This window comes from Wolffia australiana, chromosome 10, assembly GCF_029677425.1.
Source record: "Wolffia australiana isolate 7733 chromosome 10, ASM2967742v1".
NCBI lineage: Eukaryota > Viridiplantae > Streptophyta > Magnoliopsida > Alismatales > Araceae > Wolffia > Wolffia australiana.
Genome location: NC_135844.1, coordinates 17,001,284 through 17,020,840, shown reverse-complemented (window position 1 = coordinate 17,020,840; position 19,557 = coordinate 17,001,284). Strand labels below are relative to the sequence as shown.

Sequence of the window (19,557 nt, the reverse complement as noted above, 5' to 3'; positions counted from 1 at the left end):
GCAGAAAGTAGTGAGAACTAGAAATAAATAGGGAAAATAGAGGTGAGATATTTTAGATAAGATGTTGATTATATTATGCTTAATATCATTTTAAAGAAGGACACTAAATAGGTTGTCAAAGAATTATTTTTAGATTTTTACTTAATATATAAGTCTAATTAGCTAGAGAGATATCAGTATGTTAATATTCGTAGTCAGATATATACGTAGTGAGGTTATTTATCTCATTTTATAGGTACATAAAGTGTAAGATAGGAGAGATAGATGCAGTGGTAATGGATATTAAGACTTAGGAAGTTAGTGAATACATTTTTTTTAGTAAGGTATAAGAGGAAGGATAAAGAGAAGAGGGGGATAAGAACTACTATGAGAATAATAATGGACCTAATTATTATATATAGATTAACGAGGTTAAGAAATATTTATACATGATAAGAGTTTAAGATTAAGAGAGGTAGACGAATTTAGTTAATTTTTTGGGGGAATATAATAACTTGGGTATAGAGCCAGAAAATAATATAAGATAATAAAGATGGATGAGAGTAATTTAGAGGTGAATATTTATATTACTAATACAGTTAATAGGTAGATTACAGCAATAGAATGCGGCTTATATAGGTATATGTATTTAATAAGAATTTTATAATATTTTTACGAGATAAAATTGGGAGGAAAATAGGATAAATAGGGGGAAATTCCGTATGGGGTGTGTATTTGACGAAATGCTTCAAAAAGGCTGATATATAAAATACGATGAAATCCAACTTCAATTTCAAATTGGATCAATTTTTCTATAATACAAGATATTCCTTAACCAGTTTCATCCAGATTGATTTAGGAAGATACCAGATCTGCCCTGGTATGAAGAAAAGGAGGTGAGGACCCAGAACGCGGCCCCCTAAGCTTGATGTGCTTTCCCCTTTTCTCCTCCATGCTGAAATATACATTTGTCTTCATGCACCATCTCTGGCACCTTCCTGAAGCTCCTAAATCCTCTTAGGCTGTCACATCCTGAGATGCTGGTAGATGTTGCTGAAAGGGTCTCCACCTTCTTCTTCTCCATTCATTGCAAGATGGGGAAAGTATAATTCAAATTTTACCTTTAAAGGGTTGAGATAGATACGATGGCTTCCCCAAGGTCATTAGATCAGATTGTGGCCTCCGTCACTGACCTCCATCAACTGGCCGATGTGGACGATGGTTAAGGGGCAGAGAAGGATGGATCATATTTTTAATGTATAATTAGATTAGATCGGGTACTCATTCAAATTAAGAACATAAGCTCGTCACTTTTTCTTTTCCTAGAATTCGATCCATAAAATCTATCCATTTATTCATTTGACCGAAGAGTAAAATTAAATGTGAACTCATTTTGTCCCCTTACTCATGAAAGACCATCAATTCAGTAAGGATGACCCTTTTCAGAGTTCTACATTAAAATTTTATAGTAATTGATGACTATTACGCCATGCTATTTATTCTATTAATTACCTTTCAATGCCACTTCTTCTGCTACGATATTTTTGAAATCAATGACGACAACAACTGCAATCATGTCATGACTGTGGACCCATCTCTTATGGTGTACCCCCTTTTTGTCAGGTCATCCTCCACGTTAGCCACCTTGTCAGTGATTAATCCTCTGATTGGTCTGTCGGGCGGCATCGTATCCTCGTCGTAGGCTGCCAATGAATCAAAGCTTGTAAAAAGAAAAACTAACAAGAAGATAGTAGATAAAATACTGGTTGTCTGATCCTCCGTAAGAATATTGAATGGTCAATATTAAAAGCGACTTATATGTCAGCCCATTATTACGTGGGCTTGGATGGTTCAGCTCGAAGTTCAGTCATTTTTTCCTTGTTTTTCTAAAGATCGCGACACATTGGGCTGCAATTCATATTTTATCCTCATTGGCCTTGTTTTGCCTGAAATTTGAAAGACATGAAAGTTAATCCCACGTGGAGAAAATTTAAAAAATGTATAATTATATAAATGACATATGGAGAAAATCACATATACCATTTCCCCTTCCCCATGCGTGCACATAGGGAACGACAGCCGTCATCCATCACATCACACGTCACGATGACAGCAACGTGACGGATGACACAACAGTGACGGTGACAAAATTAGGGACTCGTGACGGTGACGGTGATGGAAAACGAACTGGGAGTGACAGTGACGTGACGGAGATGGGGGGCCTCAGATGGGTGACATGACGCGACGGCCGTCACGGATGACGACCGTGAAATTTTTTTAAAAATGACCAAAGAAGCTTAAGAATCGTTAGATTTAAGCTTTTCGACAGCCTAGATTTCGCCATGTGGCCTCGCCAACTCAATTTCATGTCATTTTGCAGAAAAATCCCTTCATTAATTCACACGCGCTAAAGGATGTCGTCCAAAAATAATTGGAGATATGTCCCTTTGATTCTCTCTCCTCCGCATGGTTGTTTTTCCCATCACACGTGACGGGGGGTGACAGGGACACCGCAAACTATGACTGTGACGCAAACGCAATGGATTTTTCTGAAATCATGGGATGCATGATGGGACGATGACGTGATGAAAGTTACATCACATTAACGTCTGTCACGGATCGTTATCCGTTTCGTCACGGATTGTCATGCGTTCTATCACATCTGGGGCATCACGTCCCAGACATGTCGTTCCATACATGCACATTCTTGACCACCACTAATATGGGTCCTTCGGTCGAGCCTCTCTGCTATGTTCATCATGCCTTTTGCACCATTGTTGCTTCCTTGTATGCACTCACATACTGTGGTTGGGTTTGAGCTCTGTGCATTTTTCGCTATACAGCTGGCTGGAGAACTTCTGTCTACTAGCTCTTTCACTAAAAATTCATTTTTTAATTTCTTCTTCTCTCTTTTTTAAAAAAATTTAAATTTATAATCATATGAAAAGCTACATTAAAAAAGTGTATTTTTAACAAATGGTGAAATTAATGCGTGAAATAAGTATTTTATCAAAATTAAGGTAATATCAATAAAATGATGCCAAAACATCCTTAAGATATTTATGTTTGCATGTATAAAAATGGATTCATCAAACATGCATCTGCAAAAATGGAATATGTTGAGTATATATGAAACTAATACCAGGATAATATATGTGACAATGAAACTGTACATGATACAAGATGATGATTCCATTGCTAACCGATGTATCATTAGTTGCATATTTGTTCATCAATGGAATCTTTGTGATATGATAAGCTTCCTTGACCGGTTTGCTTCTCGCAATGAAAAATAGATTGATAGAGAGACACAAGAGAGACAATAGAAGTTAGGTGTGGGGTTGTTCTTGTGGCATCTGTACACTATTGTTCCTCTTTCTGTCATCCTGAGGTTCTGATATTATCTGTAAGTGGGTTAATGAATGGAAGAAGGCCCAACAACAGCCCAACTCAGATGAGAAGGTGCAGCCCACGTTGACATCTACTTGAGCCCCACCTCCATGGAGGTTAGGGCAGGAAACCACTTAATGATTTTTCTTTCTCCCTCTTGAGTGATTCCTTCCTATCCCTGATCCAAGCATGATTCTTCCTCTCTCATGCTCACAGACTGATGCCGTCTCCCCTGCCATGCAGCGACCATTCATTAGTGGTCCTTTACCATCTTCCCGCAGATGTCGGACGTTGTTGGGGACGCCGTCTGGTCGACACCGAATATGATGGTTTGGTGCGGATAAGGGATGATGGTATCGAACGTCGATAGTGTCGTCGTCCGACGGATGAAACCCTAACAGGTAATGCGACTATGATGCTCTAAATGAATGTCGTACATGCAGGTTCTGACTCGAGGGAGGCGCCGAGCTCCAAGCCTGGACGGGGTCGCCCAGCGACGGCGACGGTGGCCTCTCGAACCTCGTCAGAGAGACGAAGGCGTCTACGGCCGAACGGAATCCATCCATAGGGCCCACACGTAATGGACGTACTTGTTCTTATCGATAAGACACTCAAAAGTCATAGTTTTTTTCTCAATTTGTCCTCTCTCACCTACCTAGCCCGAGCGCGATGGTGTCAAGATGAGAATATACTGCAAGAGGTAAATAATGAGCGACGGGAGAGGACGGTGTACCTCGTCAACGGTGGCTCGTAGTGCAGTGTTGTTGACGGTCAACGGCGATTTCGGAGCGGGTGGGGCGGAGAGGCACCAGAGTAGACACGTCGGCTCGACTAACGATTGCTCGCAGGAGCACTAGGTAAAAGATTGGAGGAGTACGTGAGCGTGAGTCGGTGGAGAGGGCGTCGACCGTTGGCACGATGACCAACGAGGCCACCCCGATTCAGCAGGCCATGATCGGGACAATGGTGACCTACTATATCAACATATAGATTAATTAAATAAGGATTGATTTAACCCAATCGATAAGTTAGGTTTCCAGCCCGTGGGGTGCCAAGCTACACCTCATGCTCTAGAAGATACCGAGTAGTTTCAAACTCTTGCATGGACCCTTTACCTTCATCGGTTACCGGATATGTATAATCCATCATACGCGCGAGACTCTCAAACATCTTAGGGTATGGTTTATCGTCAAACCCTAATATGTCATTCGTTTAGTACTAATGCATAACAGGGATCATTGGAGAACGCCTTATCCAATATCCTCACTACCCTGGCCAGGGATTTTTCTACATTGCCTTCCTCGAGTGAATCTCCTCTTATACCGTGGGCGGATGATCCCGTCTTGACCACTCAATCATCTCGTGAGCATCGTACTTCATCTGATCGAAGACTTGTTTGAATCCCATAATTAAAGGCTCTTAATTCATAGTCACAATGTAGTCGTCCATTCACGAGATGCCCTTGGTGTCTCATGTCAACGGATCACTTATACAACCGTGACTTGAATCAACCTGATTGACGTTAAGGTATAATGCCATTCATGGATTCGTACAGCTCAATTTAGTGAACTCTTTCTCCAAAGAGCACTCACTATCTATCCTTAGTGTCACCACACTAATAGCTATAGGATCAGCTATACTTATGGTATAAGTAGGATCAGCTAGTGATATTCTATCCGGATAGTTCGATGCCTGTCTTTACTATCCATCTAATAGGTATATTTAGAATACATGTTTAAAGACTAGTGATCACCGCATTATGATATCATCATAATTCACTAAGTCATTTCATATATTCATGGACTTCATTAGAAACATCACACGGAATAATAATGTTCTCAAATATTTTATTCAATGAACTTAAATAAACATGGTAGTGTGATTGGCTTGACGGCCACATAATATCCATCAACTGCTCACACAGTTACCAGACAAAAAGCAATTAGCTTGGAAGGAATGTAAATGTGCATGAATTGACATCATATTGGTTTTTCTTATCATTGAGAAACATGCAATCCTAACCGAAGATGGTATAAAACAGTCGAAATAATTTGAACTCCCTATAATTCCTCTTCGAGATATTTCTATCTTATATTAGTCGCAAAAGTAAGATATTATGCCAAACACATCAAATAATGGCTTTCATCAAATAAATCATGTGATGAGTACATGAAAATACCCATAATTTATTTATTAAAATTTTATGCATTCATCATAGACATGATGTTAGCCATTTCAGTACTATTAATCATGGATAAAATCTAAAGGAACACAATTTCTATGGGAAAGAAAAGACTCACAAGAACTTCAAAGGTGTGGGTTTTGATGTTGGAATTTAGTGGTCTTGATCAACATAATCTAAGATTGATTGGGAAATGGAATATTGAATTAGAGATGGATATGAAAACTACTAACAAATAAAACCAAAAACATCACTTTTGATCAACATCCGTGATTTATTGACTTTTTGTGGAGGATCTTCAATATGTTCAGATTATCGGCATTTAAATGTATCCATGAAATCTTCAAAGTGCTATATTTCCTCTTCTTTCCCTCAAACTTTACTGCTATAAATTGTATTTCCTCTCCATCTACTCTCACTATAAGCATCACTAGGGAATAAGAAGAGAATCAAGAGGGGCACTAAAACTGACTTGCATGTGTATCAAATGACGGTACCCACCCCATATTTATACTGTTTGGTTGATTTTTCACTAAATTCGATTAAAACTTTTTACAAAAAGTCTCCATTTATGAGAACATTTAATAAATCTCCCCAAACTAAGAGTATATCCACTAACATCTAATGATATTATAGGTGTGACCCTCTAGGGCCTTGTATCAGCCAATTTAAGGGCCTCATAAGATTTCTTAATGAGTTGTATCAATTAACTATATCACATATTGATTAGTTAATCAACGATCAGTTAAACCCAGTCTATTGGTTAAGTTTCTAGCTGATGGTTGGTCAAGCTACACTTTGTGCCCTAGAAGATAGGATGGAGTTTATCAACTATCTCATGGAACATATACAATCATTGATTAATAGCGTTGTATAATGAAATCATCTAAGAACACCTTCTAGATATTTCAACTATCATATCTAGGGACATGAATCAACATGATTGATGATATGTATAATACCACTCAAGGATTCATACGGATCAATTCAATGAAGTCTTTTACCATATGTATTATTAGTATCTCTACACTAATAACAATGGGTCAACCACTCATTACATAAGTAAGACTAGTTAGTGTTGTCTGACAGAAATAGATGTTGCCTAAAAGACAATCACACATTCCATTTCTAAATTGATGTTTCATTAATATAAAGTATTCATTATAGTGCACGTGTGATGCTTATAATGAAGTCCAGGAATACATGATCAGACATAGTGAATTATGATGAGATCATAATACAGAGATGACCAGTCTTTAAGCATGCGTTAAAAATATTCATATTTGAATGATACTCAAAAGGACATTCAAGTATCTAGATAGAATAACACTATCTACCCTCACTCATATGATGATTATTTTTGGTTCTGTAGTCATTAGTGTGGAGAAGCTAAGGATAGATAGTGAGGTGCTCTTCAATGGAAGAAAATTACTAAATTTATTCGTATGAATCCCTGAATGGTATTATACCAACTTTCAATCAGGTTGATACACATCATAGTTGTGTAAGTGGTCCTCAGACCTGAGACACCAAAGACGTCTTGTGGACAGACAGTTGTACTTTGACTATGATCTACGAGTCACTAACCATGGTATTCTTAACGGTCTTAGTTCGGGAGTGAATGGTCGAGATGGGATCGTCCATCTTTGATATGAGAGGTGACACCTAAAGGAAGCTGATGTGATGAAATCCTTAGCCAAGGTAGTGAAATTTCATAGAAGAGTTCTACAATGATTTTTGAACACGAGTTCTAACTCGGATGATGGATTATGGTTTGATTGTTGACCATACTTTATGTCATCCTAAGAGTGTCAAGTGGATGAGAGATTATAGATACACACTAACAGATGACGAACATGTTCCATAAGTGAGTCAATACACAATCCTTTTTATCTTCTAGAGCATGAGATGCAACTTGGCACCCCATAAGTTGAAGACTCAACTTATTGATTGGGTTAAATTAGTTCACATTAATTAATATATATGATGGTATAACAAAGGTTATTGTATTGCTAGAGTTGTTAACTAGATTGATACATGGGCCTAGAGGGTCACACGCAAATGGTCTTTTGGACGTTGGAAGATAAACTTAAGTTTTGGGGGTTTTATGAAAAATACCCACTTAGTATAAATAGGGGAAGGCCTCAAAGAAATTTACCAAGGCCAGAACTGTTCAGGGGTCTTCCCCTTCTTCTTCCTTCTTCCCACACTTCCACTCAACTTCGGATGTGATCGGGATGGCATAATGACAACGATATACATTGAACAGAGCTCATCAAGGTGAAGGCGGATATTCGACATGCCATGGACTACGTGAATACATCTAGAGGTTGTAGATATGAGCAGGTCGACTCGTCTTACTCCAAAATCCAAGAAATCATGGATTTGATCCATAGACGTGATTCTTTTTATGGTTTTGTTGATGTCTATATGATTCCATTTTAAGTCTTCTGTTGCATGAAATCATCATGTTCATCCAGATCAAGGCCTCTAGAACCCAACAATATACCTTCTAGATACTTTGATGTCCTTCTGAATTATACTTCGAATAGGAATATTTACATTGCACATTAAAATACTAAAGATCTCTATATTAAGACCTCATCTTAATTCACATATTCACTGTATGTATTCACTCATGCATTAAAATGAATATAACGTATTAATGAAATGTTGAATGAGACCTGGAATTTGCAACAAGGTTGTAGGCCCCATATATTTCCAACATTTCTTGTTTATGAGGAGTTTACAATCAATAGGGAATAAATGTATATAGTGATCTTGTCCTTCTATCAACTCTTTAATAGTTCTTGCAAATGTTTTGACATTATTTATGACTATGTCAAATGTTATTTCACATCTCAATTAGTCACATCCATAAGGGCAATAGCCTATCTAGGGGCAGTTCCTTACAAAGTTGGTACTTGTATAGAATGTCAGTCATCTATGTGCTGGCTGCTCTATGTTGGTTTACCTTTTCTTATTGTTGGGTGGGCCATATGGCTACTGTTTATTTAGACTTAATATTTAAATAATAGTAACCAATGATTATACCACTGTTCATTGGAATTTCTTGGTCCCTCTTTATTAAGACAAAGAGTTACTGCCTGACCTCCTCATCAATATTGCTCGCATGAAGCAAAGCATTGACAATATTTCATCATCTATAGATGGTCTCTTCTTTTATTTTCCTTCTTCAACATTCCATGATTAGTTGGTTTACTGATCTAAGGGAGCTCAGTAGTAATTTCATGATACTTAAAACTGATAGAAAATGAGGAAACAAAAAATTGAGTTTCTGGTTACTTATTCCGGATGGACAATTTTTCTACCACCCATCTGGCATTGCCAATACCTTACCCCTGTAGTCAGTTCGTGGGCTCTAGACATCCCATCCACCCACTATCTCTATCAACTCTATATACCTTCATTTAGGCCCCTCATCTCACATGCACTACCACAAGCTCTAACCAGGGAACATCATCATAATTATTCTTTCACCTATTCCCTTACATAATTGCCAACAATTTCCCACCTCTTTCTTCCAACCAGTCGCCATGAATCCAATGTTTGATCTCAACAATTCCGTTGATTGCTCTCTCTCTTTTCTCTTAAGATGACTCCAAATCAATGTGTTCACAATCCTTGCTGCACATTGTGTAAATAAGTAAATATTACACAATGTGCATCGTACAAGTGGTACTATTTTGAATTGTAATATAAATAAGTAAATATTATACAATGTGTATAAGTGGTACTGTTTTGAATTGTACAATAAATAAGTAAATATTATACAATGTGCATCGTACAAGTGTTACTGTTTTTTTTTTTTGGCAAAAAACACGGTGCCGGGTACGGCTAACCCTGCGGTTGTGCCCGTAGACCGGTCCAGCTGTGCCGTGGACACCACCCAGGGGGATTTCATTTATAAAGTGAAGTATTTATCAATGTTTATAGGCGTGGAGCGAGTATAAATATCTCAATTAAACTCCGATCCCACTCGTCCACGCCCATGTGCAGGAAAGGAAACGATACATAAGTGATACCTTGCAGGTGCTCGGAAAAGTGATCGCGTCAACGCCTCACACAAGCCCCCTGCATGATGATGGCGGTAAAGGATACAGATGTACGAGCCTATAGAACAGATCCTGTTCAAGTAAGGTCGTAAAAAAATAAGTAAAAATAAGTGGAGCATAAAGTGGGACTGTGCTAAAGACGTACATAGCAACATATAAATTTGGTGCGTAGATGCTGTAATTACCCTCTAGGGGAGTAGGGTCGTTGGAAGCCATCAATGTGATGAACCAAGTGAGCCAGAGAGTAAGGGTACATATGAATATGTATTTGAAGTATCATTTGGATATGTTTTATTTTTTCATCCTGCTCTTTTTTCTCATGCTCATCTTTGCCACTCTCTCCTCTTTCTTGATTAAATTATCTCTGTTTCTAATCCTCCAAAGATTTCTTTATCAGGTTACTCTCCCATTCTTTCACTGTTCCTCCAAAGCTTTCTTTATCAGAATTCAAGAGTCAGCAAGAAAAACAACAGGAATGTAGTGCAAGAAAAACTCTGCACTAGGGAGAGACGATCGTCTTTCCCTCACCCCCCTTAAAACAAGTAAACAATAAAACCGTTCATCCTCAGCATTGGAGACGACGACCCGGGCTGTAGATGCAGTTATCGTCAATCGCCTCCAGCGCGAATCTCTTCTTCCTCTCCTCAATCGCCTGCAACTGCTCGTCCAAAAAAAATCAAAATCATCAAGAAAAGAAATAAAAATAAACCCTTTAAAAAAAATCGAAATTTGTTTCTTTCTTCTTACCTTCTCCTTCACTGCGGCCTTGAGCTTCCTCAAGCTGACGGCGCCCTTGTTCTCCACCGCTGTGATATTCAGGCTCAGACACGCCTCGGAGTTTTCCTTGTCGTCGACTGCCATCCCAGCAATGGAGAGATTGCTCTCGTTCTCTTCCTTTGCTTCGTTGTCTTCTTCTTTCTCGTTGAGAGCTTCCTCCTTCTCTGGTTCATGGGTCGCTTCTACTTCTCCGGCGATGGCTTCCTCTGCTTGCTCTTCTATGACGACCTCGGCAGAAATTAGATGGCCGTCTTCTTCTACGGTGCTCTCTTCTACCTCCTTTAATGGCGAGATGGAGATCGAGCCCTCGATTTCCGCAGCTGGGTTGTCGTCTTCTACACCCATAAAAACTTGTTCTTGTTCCTTCTTCTCTGGTTCTTCTCTAATTTCTGCATTTGGGTTGCCGTCGTTATCTCCATTTGGAGCTTCTTCAATCTTCTCTAGCTCTTGATTTTCTTGATTTTCTTCTTCGCCGTTGACAGACTTCTCTTCAACAAAAGCCTCGATCTTCTCTTCTACCCTCTTCTCGGATTCCTCGTTGGCTGTGAGATGAAGGGTACTTTCTTCTGCTGGCTCCGCAGGAATACATTGGTCCTCTTCTTTCTCGTCTTCCTTTATCTCTGGTTCTTCGCCGTCTGCTACGGCAGTAAGCTTGAGATTGAAATCCGCCGAGAGAGCTACAGATTCCTCGTTCTTAACAGGCTCCGGCGCGCATTCATCATCTTCTCGGAAGAACACAATCGAACAGGATTTAAGCGCAAAGTTTGACAAGAAGGAGCAGAAGAAGAAGAATAAGAAGTGTTACCTTGTTTCGTCTCAGATTTGGCCGCAGTTCTTCTAGAGTACTGCCTGGTTCCGAGGCGAGATCGAGAAGGTTTCACCTCGCTCGCCTCCTCCTTCACCGCAACACTTGTCGTCGTTCTACGAGTCGACATCCTCCTCGACGCAGTTTGTGCAGGAGTGAGCAAAATCGCCGAATCGGCCATCGACGAATTCTGGATTCGATCCGCTGGTTTCCGCCCCCTCGAGACGAGCGTCGCGGGAGTTTTCTCCTGTTCTTTCTCCTCCCCGCTTGGATCAAACTCCTGAATCATCACAGTTCGCATTCGCCTGCCGCGAGCACTGAGCGTTGTGGGGGAATTAGGGTTTCCCGTTTTCGAAGCGGTTCGTTGATCTTGCGGACCTCCGATCTTAGCCAAAATCGCGTCGATTCCTTCAACCTGAAGACGTAAAACATCACGAATTAGATCTTGAGATGGAAAATCTCGGTTAAGAACGAAGATCGACGGAGAAGAAAGGAGAGATTAGACTTGCCTTGGATAGAGCTTGAAGAGCGTCGGCCATGGCGACGTTGGTCAAGTTGGCGGGGATCTTGTTCAGCTTGCAGAGGCTCTGAAGATCCCTCCGGTGAAGGCTGTGGAAATCCATGGCGACGTTTTTCTCAGAGATTGAGAAGTCTGGGAATGTTGTGGAGAAGGTTGCTGTAGAATATGGTCGGGGTAGCACGAAGAATCTACTTATACGTAGGTTGGAATTTGAATTTCGAAAAACGACCGTTGAGTTTTTTGAAAAGACGACCGTTGGGACTGCCGAGGATGGATGGTCGCCGTTCGGAGTGGTTTGAGATTGCGCCACGTGGCTTGGACGGCCAGATACGGCCTCGTCACGTGTGAGGAATTTTTTTAATGTGATATTTTAAGGTATTTGCTCTTTTTTTTGTAGGGAAAAAGAAGAATGGAAAAAGGAGGTTATCGGCTCTTATATTTGCATTCTCCTAAATCTTATAAATTTTTTTCTTTTTTCTATTTTATCATCTCTCTAGATGTATCTATCTGTCAATTAGCATCATTATCAGTGATCCGTGTCTCATTTATCATATTAGAATTTATGACACAAAATTCTTTAAATTCTAACTTCTTTTACACTCAGCATATCATTTCAAGACTATTTTGAATTTTTTTGTCATTTTAGATGATTGGATCATACTCCGGATATTCCCTAAAATTTACCAAATTTCTACATCGTTATCAGTCATCTAATTTTACACTTTTATTTGAACTTTTCTTAAGGAACTTAACCAGGATATTGGATTTTTTCATACTGTTAGAAACTTCTTTTATTTTTAATTCAAAGGCAATCAAGAACTAAGATAAACCTTTTAAAGTTACCAACCTCATTGAAAGTCCTGATTAGAGATTTATGTAAATTTCATTGTTTGGAGCATTCATGCAATGTATAGTATAATTGATTCAACTATTTACATTGTATTCATTTTGATCTCCATGTGCAAGTCAATGAACCAAACAATGGTCTGTTCAAACTTGAGGTATTGATATACCTGAAACTTAGTGATGGAGTCCCACTCTTTATTCCATTCATGTGAAAGTTATTGCTAATTATCAAATTTAACATAGTTTTTAATCAAAAATCACATCCATAGTTCTCTCAAGAAAACTATTTCATAGGACTTTGGAGGATCAAATCACAATAAAGTACAGAAAGGAAGATGTCTGGCTATGTAGTCCATGCTTGTGTCGTTTAAAATAATGATTTATTGAAGATAATCCTAAAGCATCAAACCAAAATTTGACTGCTTATCCGTAAGATCTATATCTTCAAATAAATCCATATTTGGATTGAAAGAGAACTTCTTGAATCTTTTATCAAAAAATTGGTACCAAAATTTTTTAAATATCAAGAACATGCGTTGAAACATATTTTGACTTCTTAACATTCTAAAATCCCTGTGTTATGCAATTTTCATTTGAATTAAACACATCAATTGCTAAAGAAAATGCCATATTTGATCATATATCTGCATTCTTAAGTCATAATAATATGTAGTAAATCAAGGACATTGACTACACCTATTTCTATGGCGATGCCTACTCAATATAGCGTTTTAGTATTTTTCATGTTTAGCACGTACAAATTACTTCAATAAAATTAAGTATTATATTTTTCATTTAATATTAAACCACATAAAATCAGATGTATCATATTCCATTCATGAAGGGGATATTGGAATGTCTTTTCAGCTCAAGAGTCATTAGGGTAATGACATTGAAATTTTCATGTTTTATCTAATGGATGTTAAGTTGTAGATTCATCAAAATTTGATTTTTCACTCCAGGAACAAATTTTGGACAAAGCCAACAAACTTTTATCTTTAATTATTACATTTCTATTTTTCCATATATCAATGTTCTGATGTCAGGAATATAAATCTTGAAGGATATATCAAGGAGGAAATTAAGGTGTAATAGGAGCTTTTTAAAATGGTAAAATAGGCTTTGAAGTATTGGAGGAGGTGAAAAAAGGATATGAATCTGAAATTGTGAAGTTTATAAGCTTGGATAAGAATATGGGGAAAACAAGGGAAGCAATACGGTAAAAAACAAAGGATGAGTGACTCAATGGGCATAATTGTGATTTTATGTATTTAACTACCCTTGGGTAAAAAATATTATCCTTGATGAAAACACCTAAGAATATAAGAAAAAAACATTTAAAGGTATAATATTCAATATGCAAAGAAAAATGAAATGTGACCAACATATTAGACCAGCTCAACACGTAATATGATGGATTTGATGCTTAACCTTTTTAATACACAGCTAGTTCAAATGTTAAGAGACAAATTGATGTACCATCAACCCATACAGATGAATTGTTATGGATATTATGTGGCCTTCTTCCCAATCAAACTTCCATTTATGTTTATGTTCATTTAAATAAAATTTATTCGTTAATATTATTATGAGATGGTTATTATAAGGCCTTTAATTAAATCCAAAAAATAGATGAATTATAATAAGATCATAATAAAATAATCACTAGTGTTCCAATATGTGTTTTAAATATTCCTATTCAAAGAATACTCAAGAAAGACATCATCATATCCAAATATAATAACACTTTCTATTCCCAATCATGTGATGAATATATATTTGATCTTGAAATGTCGTATGTCGCCTTTATTGAAAGAGCTCAATGACTCCTCGATTGATATTATACCTTGCCATCAATCACATCAATTCATGTTAGGGTGGTGTTACTCATCCTAGTGTTCCTATATATGTTTTAAATATTCCTATTCAAAGAATACTCAAGAAGGACATCATCATATCCAATTATAATAACACTTTCTAGTCCCAATCATGTGATGAATATATATTTGATCTTCGAATGTAGTGTGTATTTTTTAGTGAAAGAGTTAAATGAATCCTTGATTGGTATTACCTTGCCATCAATCACATCAATTCATGTTGACATCAATTCACCATCCTACGACCCAAGACATTAAAGACACCTAATAGATGGACAGTTGGTTTCTAAGCATTCATAGATCAGTTGCAACAACTATAGGAAGGGGATTGATAGCCATTAGGTGAAGAAGAGATTGACCCAAGGTGTTCTTTGATGATTTTTGTCATGCATCATGCACGAAAACTGATGGTTGACATATTCCTGTGCATCCTTTTATGGAACGAAGTGTAGCTTTTTACCACACGGATTCACTATTCAATATATCAATTGGATTAAACTTCTCATGTATTTAGTAATCTATAATCTGATATAGTTATTTAATAAGGTCAGAAAATAAAGGTTATTAAGCCATCAGATTTTTTAGCTAGTGAAATACATGGCCTACAGTCCCTATTATATTTTTCTACTTTTATTAAAAATCCATAGAGAGTGTAAATAGGGGAGGGTGCCAATTTTTGGGTGGCCATGCAGTCTTAATTGGTACCCTCCGCTCTCTTCTTTTACTTCTCAGAAATGTTACCATCTAATGAGACTAGATGAGGAGGTTATCCTCTCAAATGTTCAAACATCTATACCTTGGGACATGTAATATTTTAAATATCTTGTGGATATATGAAGAGGCCAAATACTTGAACAGCTCAAAGATATTCATGTAGGAAACTGTGATAGAAAAATCTGTTTTGTATAAGGTGACATGGTAATCTGATGATTTTATTTCAAATCTGCGATGAATTTGTATTCATATTATTCTTCTATGCAGAATAAATTCTGGATTGATAATCTAGTCTACAAACTCTAACAGGGTTATAAAAGCCAACTTTAGGCATCGATTAATTTATTTTTTGATTTGAATTTTCTAAATGGTATTTTAAAATTTTATTTTTAAAATACCTTAGGATCTTTTAGAATCCAAGGCCTTTTGCGGCGTCAAGAAATGGTGCTGGTGTCATGTGATAGCTTGATCCATCTATGGCAACCAGCTTTAGAACTATATCTAGGAGTGAGAATGGCCCTTTTCTTAAGGAGGAACGAAAGTTAAGAACTATCTAATGGCCGTAGTTTGTCTCCTTAAATTCCTAAGAAGTTGTTATCTTGGAAGTGTTAGGTTATGATGATTTCATTGAAGGCTAAAAATAATTTTATACGCAATGGAAGCTAAGAACAATGCCAACTCGATCTCTAAAACATAACACATATAGTGTACATCGTGGGAAACTTGTTCCGCCCTTGACTTGCTCCCGTAGAGATTGTTCTGAATCAGTTCACATGTCGTGCCTCTTGAAGTATCCACGTGATCAAGGTTATCTTGGATCTCCACTTCCTCCTCAACAACTCTTATTGAAGGTCTTGTAGATCTTCACAACATGAAGATCATCTTCTTGGTTGAGGGATGATAAGCTAATTTTTACTATAATTAACTAGGTTAATAACTATCATTGTTTGTTATCAACTTATCCAATAATATTTATAATGAATCCTCTATCTTGAGATGTACATGATGAGTAGAGGGGTCATCCACAGGGAGGCAGAGTTCAAGGATTTAATTCAAGATATTTGAATTTTAATAGATGTAATCTTGATTAGATATGATCTTTAGTGAAGATCAAATCTCAAAAATTAAATGAGGATGATATCTATTGATTTCATTCATAAACAAAGAGTAAAACCTCAGAGATCATAAGCGAAAATAATTGATAACAAGGAGGTAGAAAATATGAGAGAATGTGAATAGAATATAGGTCCTCACTTCTGTCAAATTGTAATAAGGAGAGTACTTAATGTAGGGTTTTTAAACAATAATGGTTGGTGTAGAATGTGAGGTCTTTATCATTATCTAACTTCCTTCTAGAATCAAGACAAGGGCTAGTACATTTTGCCCTAGCCAAGGCAATTTTGGTGAACACAAATAAAAATCAATGCAGGAAGAAACTCAAAATCAAATAAAATACCAGGATACAATGTAATCTAGGGCCAGATCCCCTCTAAGTGCAAACTGTGATGCAACTTCAGAGAATGAAAAAGAGAGAAAATTAGAAACCAATACCCAAAGTAGAGGGGTGAGACAATTCCACTTTTGCCCCTACATTTTTCTTAATTTTATTTATTTTTGGGAATCCGATTATTGATCCATCCATACGGATGGGAAGAGGATACAATCAAGAACTAGCCCTCAAAATTTGAGCTCAATTCAATGATTGAATCTTCGGATATCAATCTTTGAGTGTAGAGAAATCTGAGGCATTTGACTCTTTTGGCATTTTCTCTCTCCACAATATTTGCAGAAAAGCCCTTCCACTTGTCCCAAAATTGTATTTTGACATCAGTCTTAGAAATATTTGGATATATACCCTCTACTTCTATATCATCTCCTGTTTCACCTGAAAATTTGCAAAAAACCCTCTATTCTTCCAAAGCAAGGCAAAACACCAAAAATTTTACTATAGTTGGAGATTTACACCTGCAAAAACTAGAAATAAGAATTTTAGAGCCCTTTTTCTTCATCTTCTCCACTGAATAACTTCAAAAAAAACCAGAAAAATAAATAAGTATTAATAAAATTTAGATCAATATACTAAAGATAAATTTATTTCATTTGTACCATCATAACATGCAAATATCCCACATCTAACTGGCCTAGGTTTCTAAAATGGGGATATCCTTTCCTATTCATAATATACTTGAGATTTTTCACAAAATTCTTTTAGTGGGTGTGACCCTCTACGTCCTTGTATCATTCTTTTCAACAACTTTAGTGGCCCAATAGTTATTGTTATCCAACCTTATTAACTAATTACATCAAAATATAAATTAATTAAGCATGGATTGATTTAATCTAGTCAATAGATTAATTTTCTAGCCAGTGGATTGCTAAGTTACACCTCATGCTCAAGAAGATACAATTCTTGAATGAAACCTTTATTTTCATTGGTTGCCATATATGTATAATTGATAAGCCTAAAAATGTGTGTAAATATGTCGTTGATTTGACGTTTAGACTTATACAATAAAATTGATGACTACCCTTAATAACTAAATATAGAATATAGAGCAAGCAAGGGGTCGAACCACAGGGAGGCAGAAAGTAAGAATTTTTATCCAATTTTTAATGAATTAATTCAAAGATGAATTAATTTTGCAATTAATAAACCTTAATTATACTTAATAATGTTTTTAATTAATCAAAATCAAGTAAAAACTTAATTTTGATCTTAAATATTTTGGTCAAAAAGCTCAAGATAAAATTATTTCAATTATAAGATCAGATTAATTTGGATTATTAATTTCCCAATTATTATAAAATTTTAAGACAATTTTTATGAATTAAAATTGGGAATTTAATAATCAAGAAGGGGATTTTTAAATTGGACTTCAAGATGAATGACTTTTTGAATCAAATTTTGTTTTTAGGTTTTCAATATATTAAATTAAATTTCTAAACAATAAAAACCAAAATCTAGAGAGAGAAACTATACAATTTAACCTAGAGAGAGAAAGTGAAGAAATTGGGAAAAAGTGAAATCAAACCCTAAAATAAAAATGTAATAATGCAGAGATGTTCAAAATTGATGTAGAATTAAAGATTAAAAACTAGATCTTGAATCAGAATCAAAATGCAGTGCTAATTTCATTCAAAACCACTTATAGGGCATGTACATTTCGCCCATGCCTTGGCGTTTTAGAATCATTCAAGAAGAAGTTTGAAATACAAATCACAAACTTACAAATTTGAGTGCAGAGTCAAGAACTGTCGACTTCCAAAGCAACTCTTGTGTCCTTCCTGGCCAAATCCTTGGAGAGCTTCAAAAAGTGAATTTTGCCCTTTTCCAAACTCTATTTAAAGATCCAACTTTCTGGATTGTAGAGGGAGAAAGGACGAACCTACCCTCAAAATTTCAGCCCAATCGGACATCTAGATCTCTAGATATCGTCATTTTACTATAGATTAATCTAGGCCATTGGATCATCTAGTTATATTAGAAAAAAATCAATTTTTTTTATTGGCTGACACATGATTTTTCTCATTTTGCTGCCTTCTCGGATCACGTTCTGACACGTGATTGTCTGCGTCGTCGGCGCGCAATCATTGGAGATTGAATGTCCCTTTTGAATGGTTGAGAGGACGCCACGTTGCCCTGTGTATATAAAAAAACAAAAAACGACAAAAGCAGCCGCAATTGTTGATTTTTTCTACCCACGTGTGTCGGTTGCCGTGTGCATTAAATGCACGTGGCTAACCGATTGCTGCTTAATGATTAAAATCACGGCGCAATTATTGCATTTTTAACTTTTGCGCGTCGGTTACCGCGTCCATTAAATGCACGCGGCGAATCGACGCTGGATGTGCATGGAAGCGCGTACATTAAATGTACGTGCTTGTGACTAATAAACAATAATAAATGCGCAAAAAAAATGTACCTTTTGTCCTTTGCCGGCGCCACGTCGCATTCTCGAAATAATGATTGGCTCGTTATTTCCTCTCTCTTCATTATTTAATAATAATCATCCACTTATTCGCCCAAATTTTGGGCGAATGACGTGGATGCCCCTTGATATATATATAAATATATTATAAAAATGCCAAATAAATTAAATGTGTATTATTTAAATATATAAAAATCATTTCTTGGCTATATAATGGTCAAAAAATTATATAAAAAGTATGGAAATTTTCCAGAAAAATTAGGAAAGCCCTTACCAACCTTTAGCCAAGTATTTAAAGCCCTGTAAAAAAATATTTCTTCAATAAAACGAGGTTAAATACCATGTAGAAAATGATAAAAAATTAGAAATAATTGTAAAAACAAAGTGTAAGTGATTTATCTTCATTTTCATATGATAACATGCAAATATAGTCATTAAAACACATAAATATAATGTAAAATT

The 19,557-nt window shown here is 36.5% G+C and overlaps 1 protein-coding gene across 1 annotated transcript; it reads right to left on the bottom strand.

The window, feature by feature from the left end:
- Positions 1-10,036: 10,036 nt before the first annotated feature.
- On the bottom strand, positions 10,037-11,898 carry LOC144708752 (uncharacterized). Its single transcript, XM_078582193.1, has 4 exons — positions 11,719-11,898; positions 11,210-11,624; positions 10,375-11,126; positions 10,037-10,285 (listed from the first exon to the last, which is right to left on the bottom strand). The coding sequence occupies exons 1-4, from the start codon at positions 11,830-11,832 to the stop codon at positions 10,193-10,195; spliced, it is 1,374 nt and encodes a 457-aa protein (XP_078438319.1). The 5' UTR covers positions 11,833-11,898; the 3' UTR covers positions 10,037-10,192.
- Between the last annotated feature and the right edge of the window lie 7,659 nt (positions 11,899-19,557).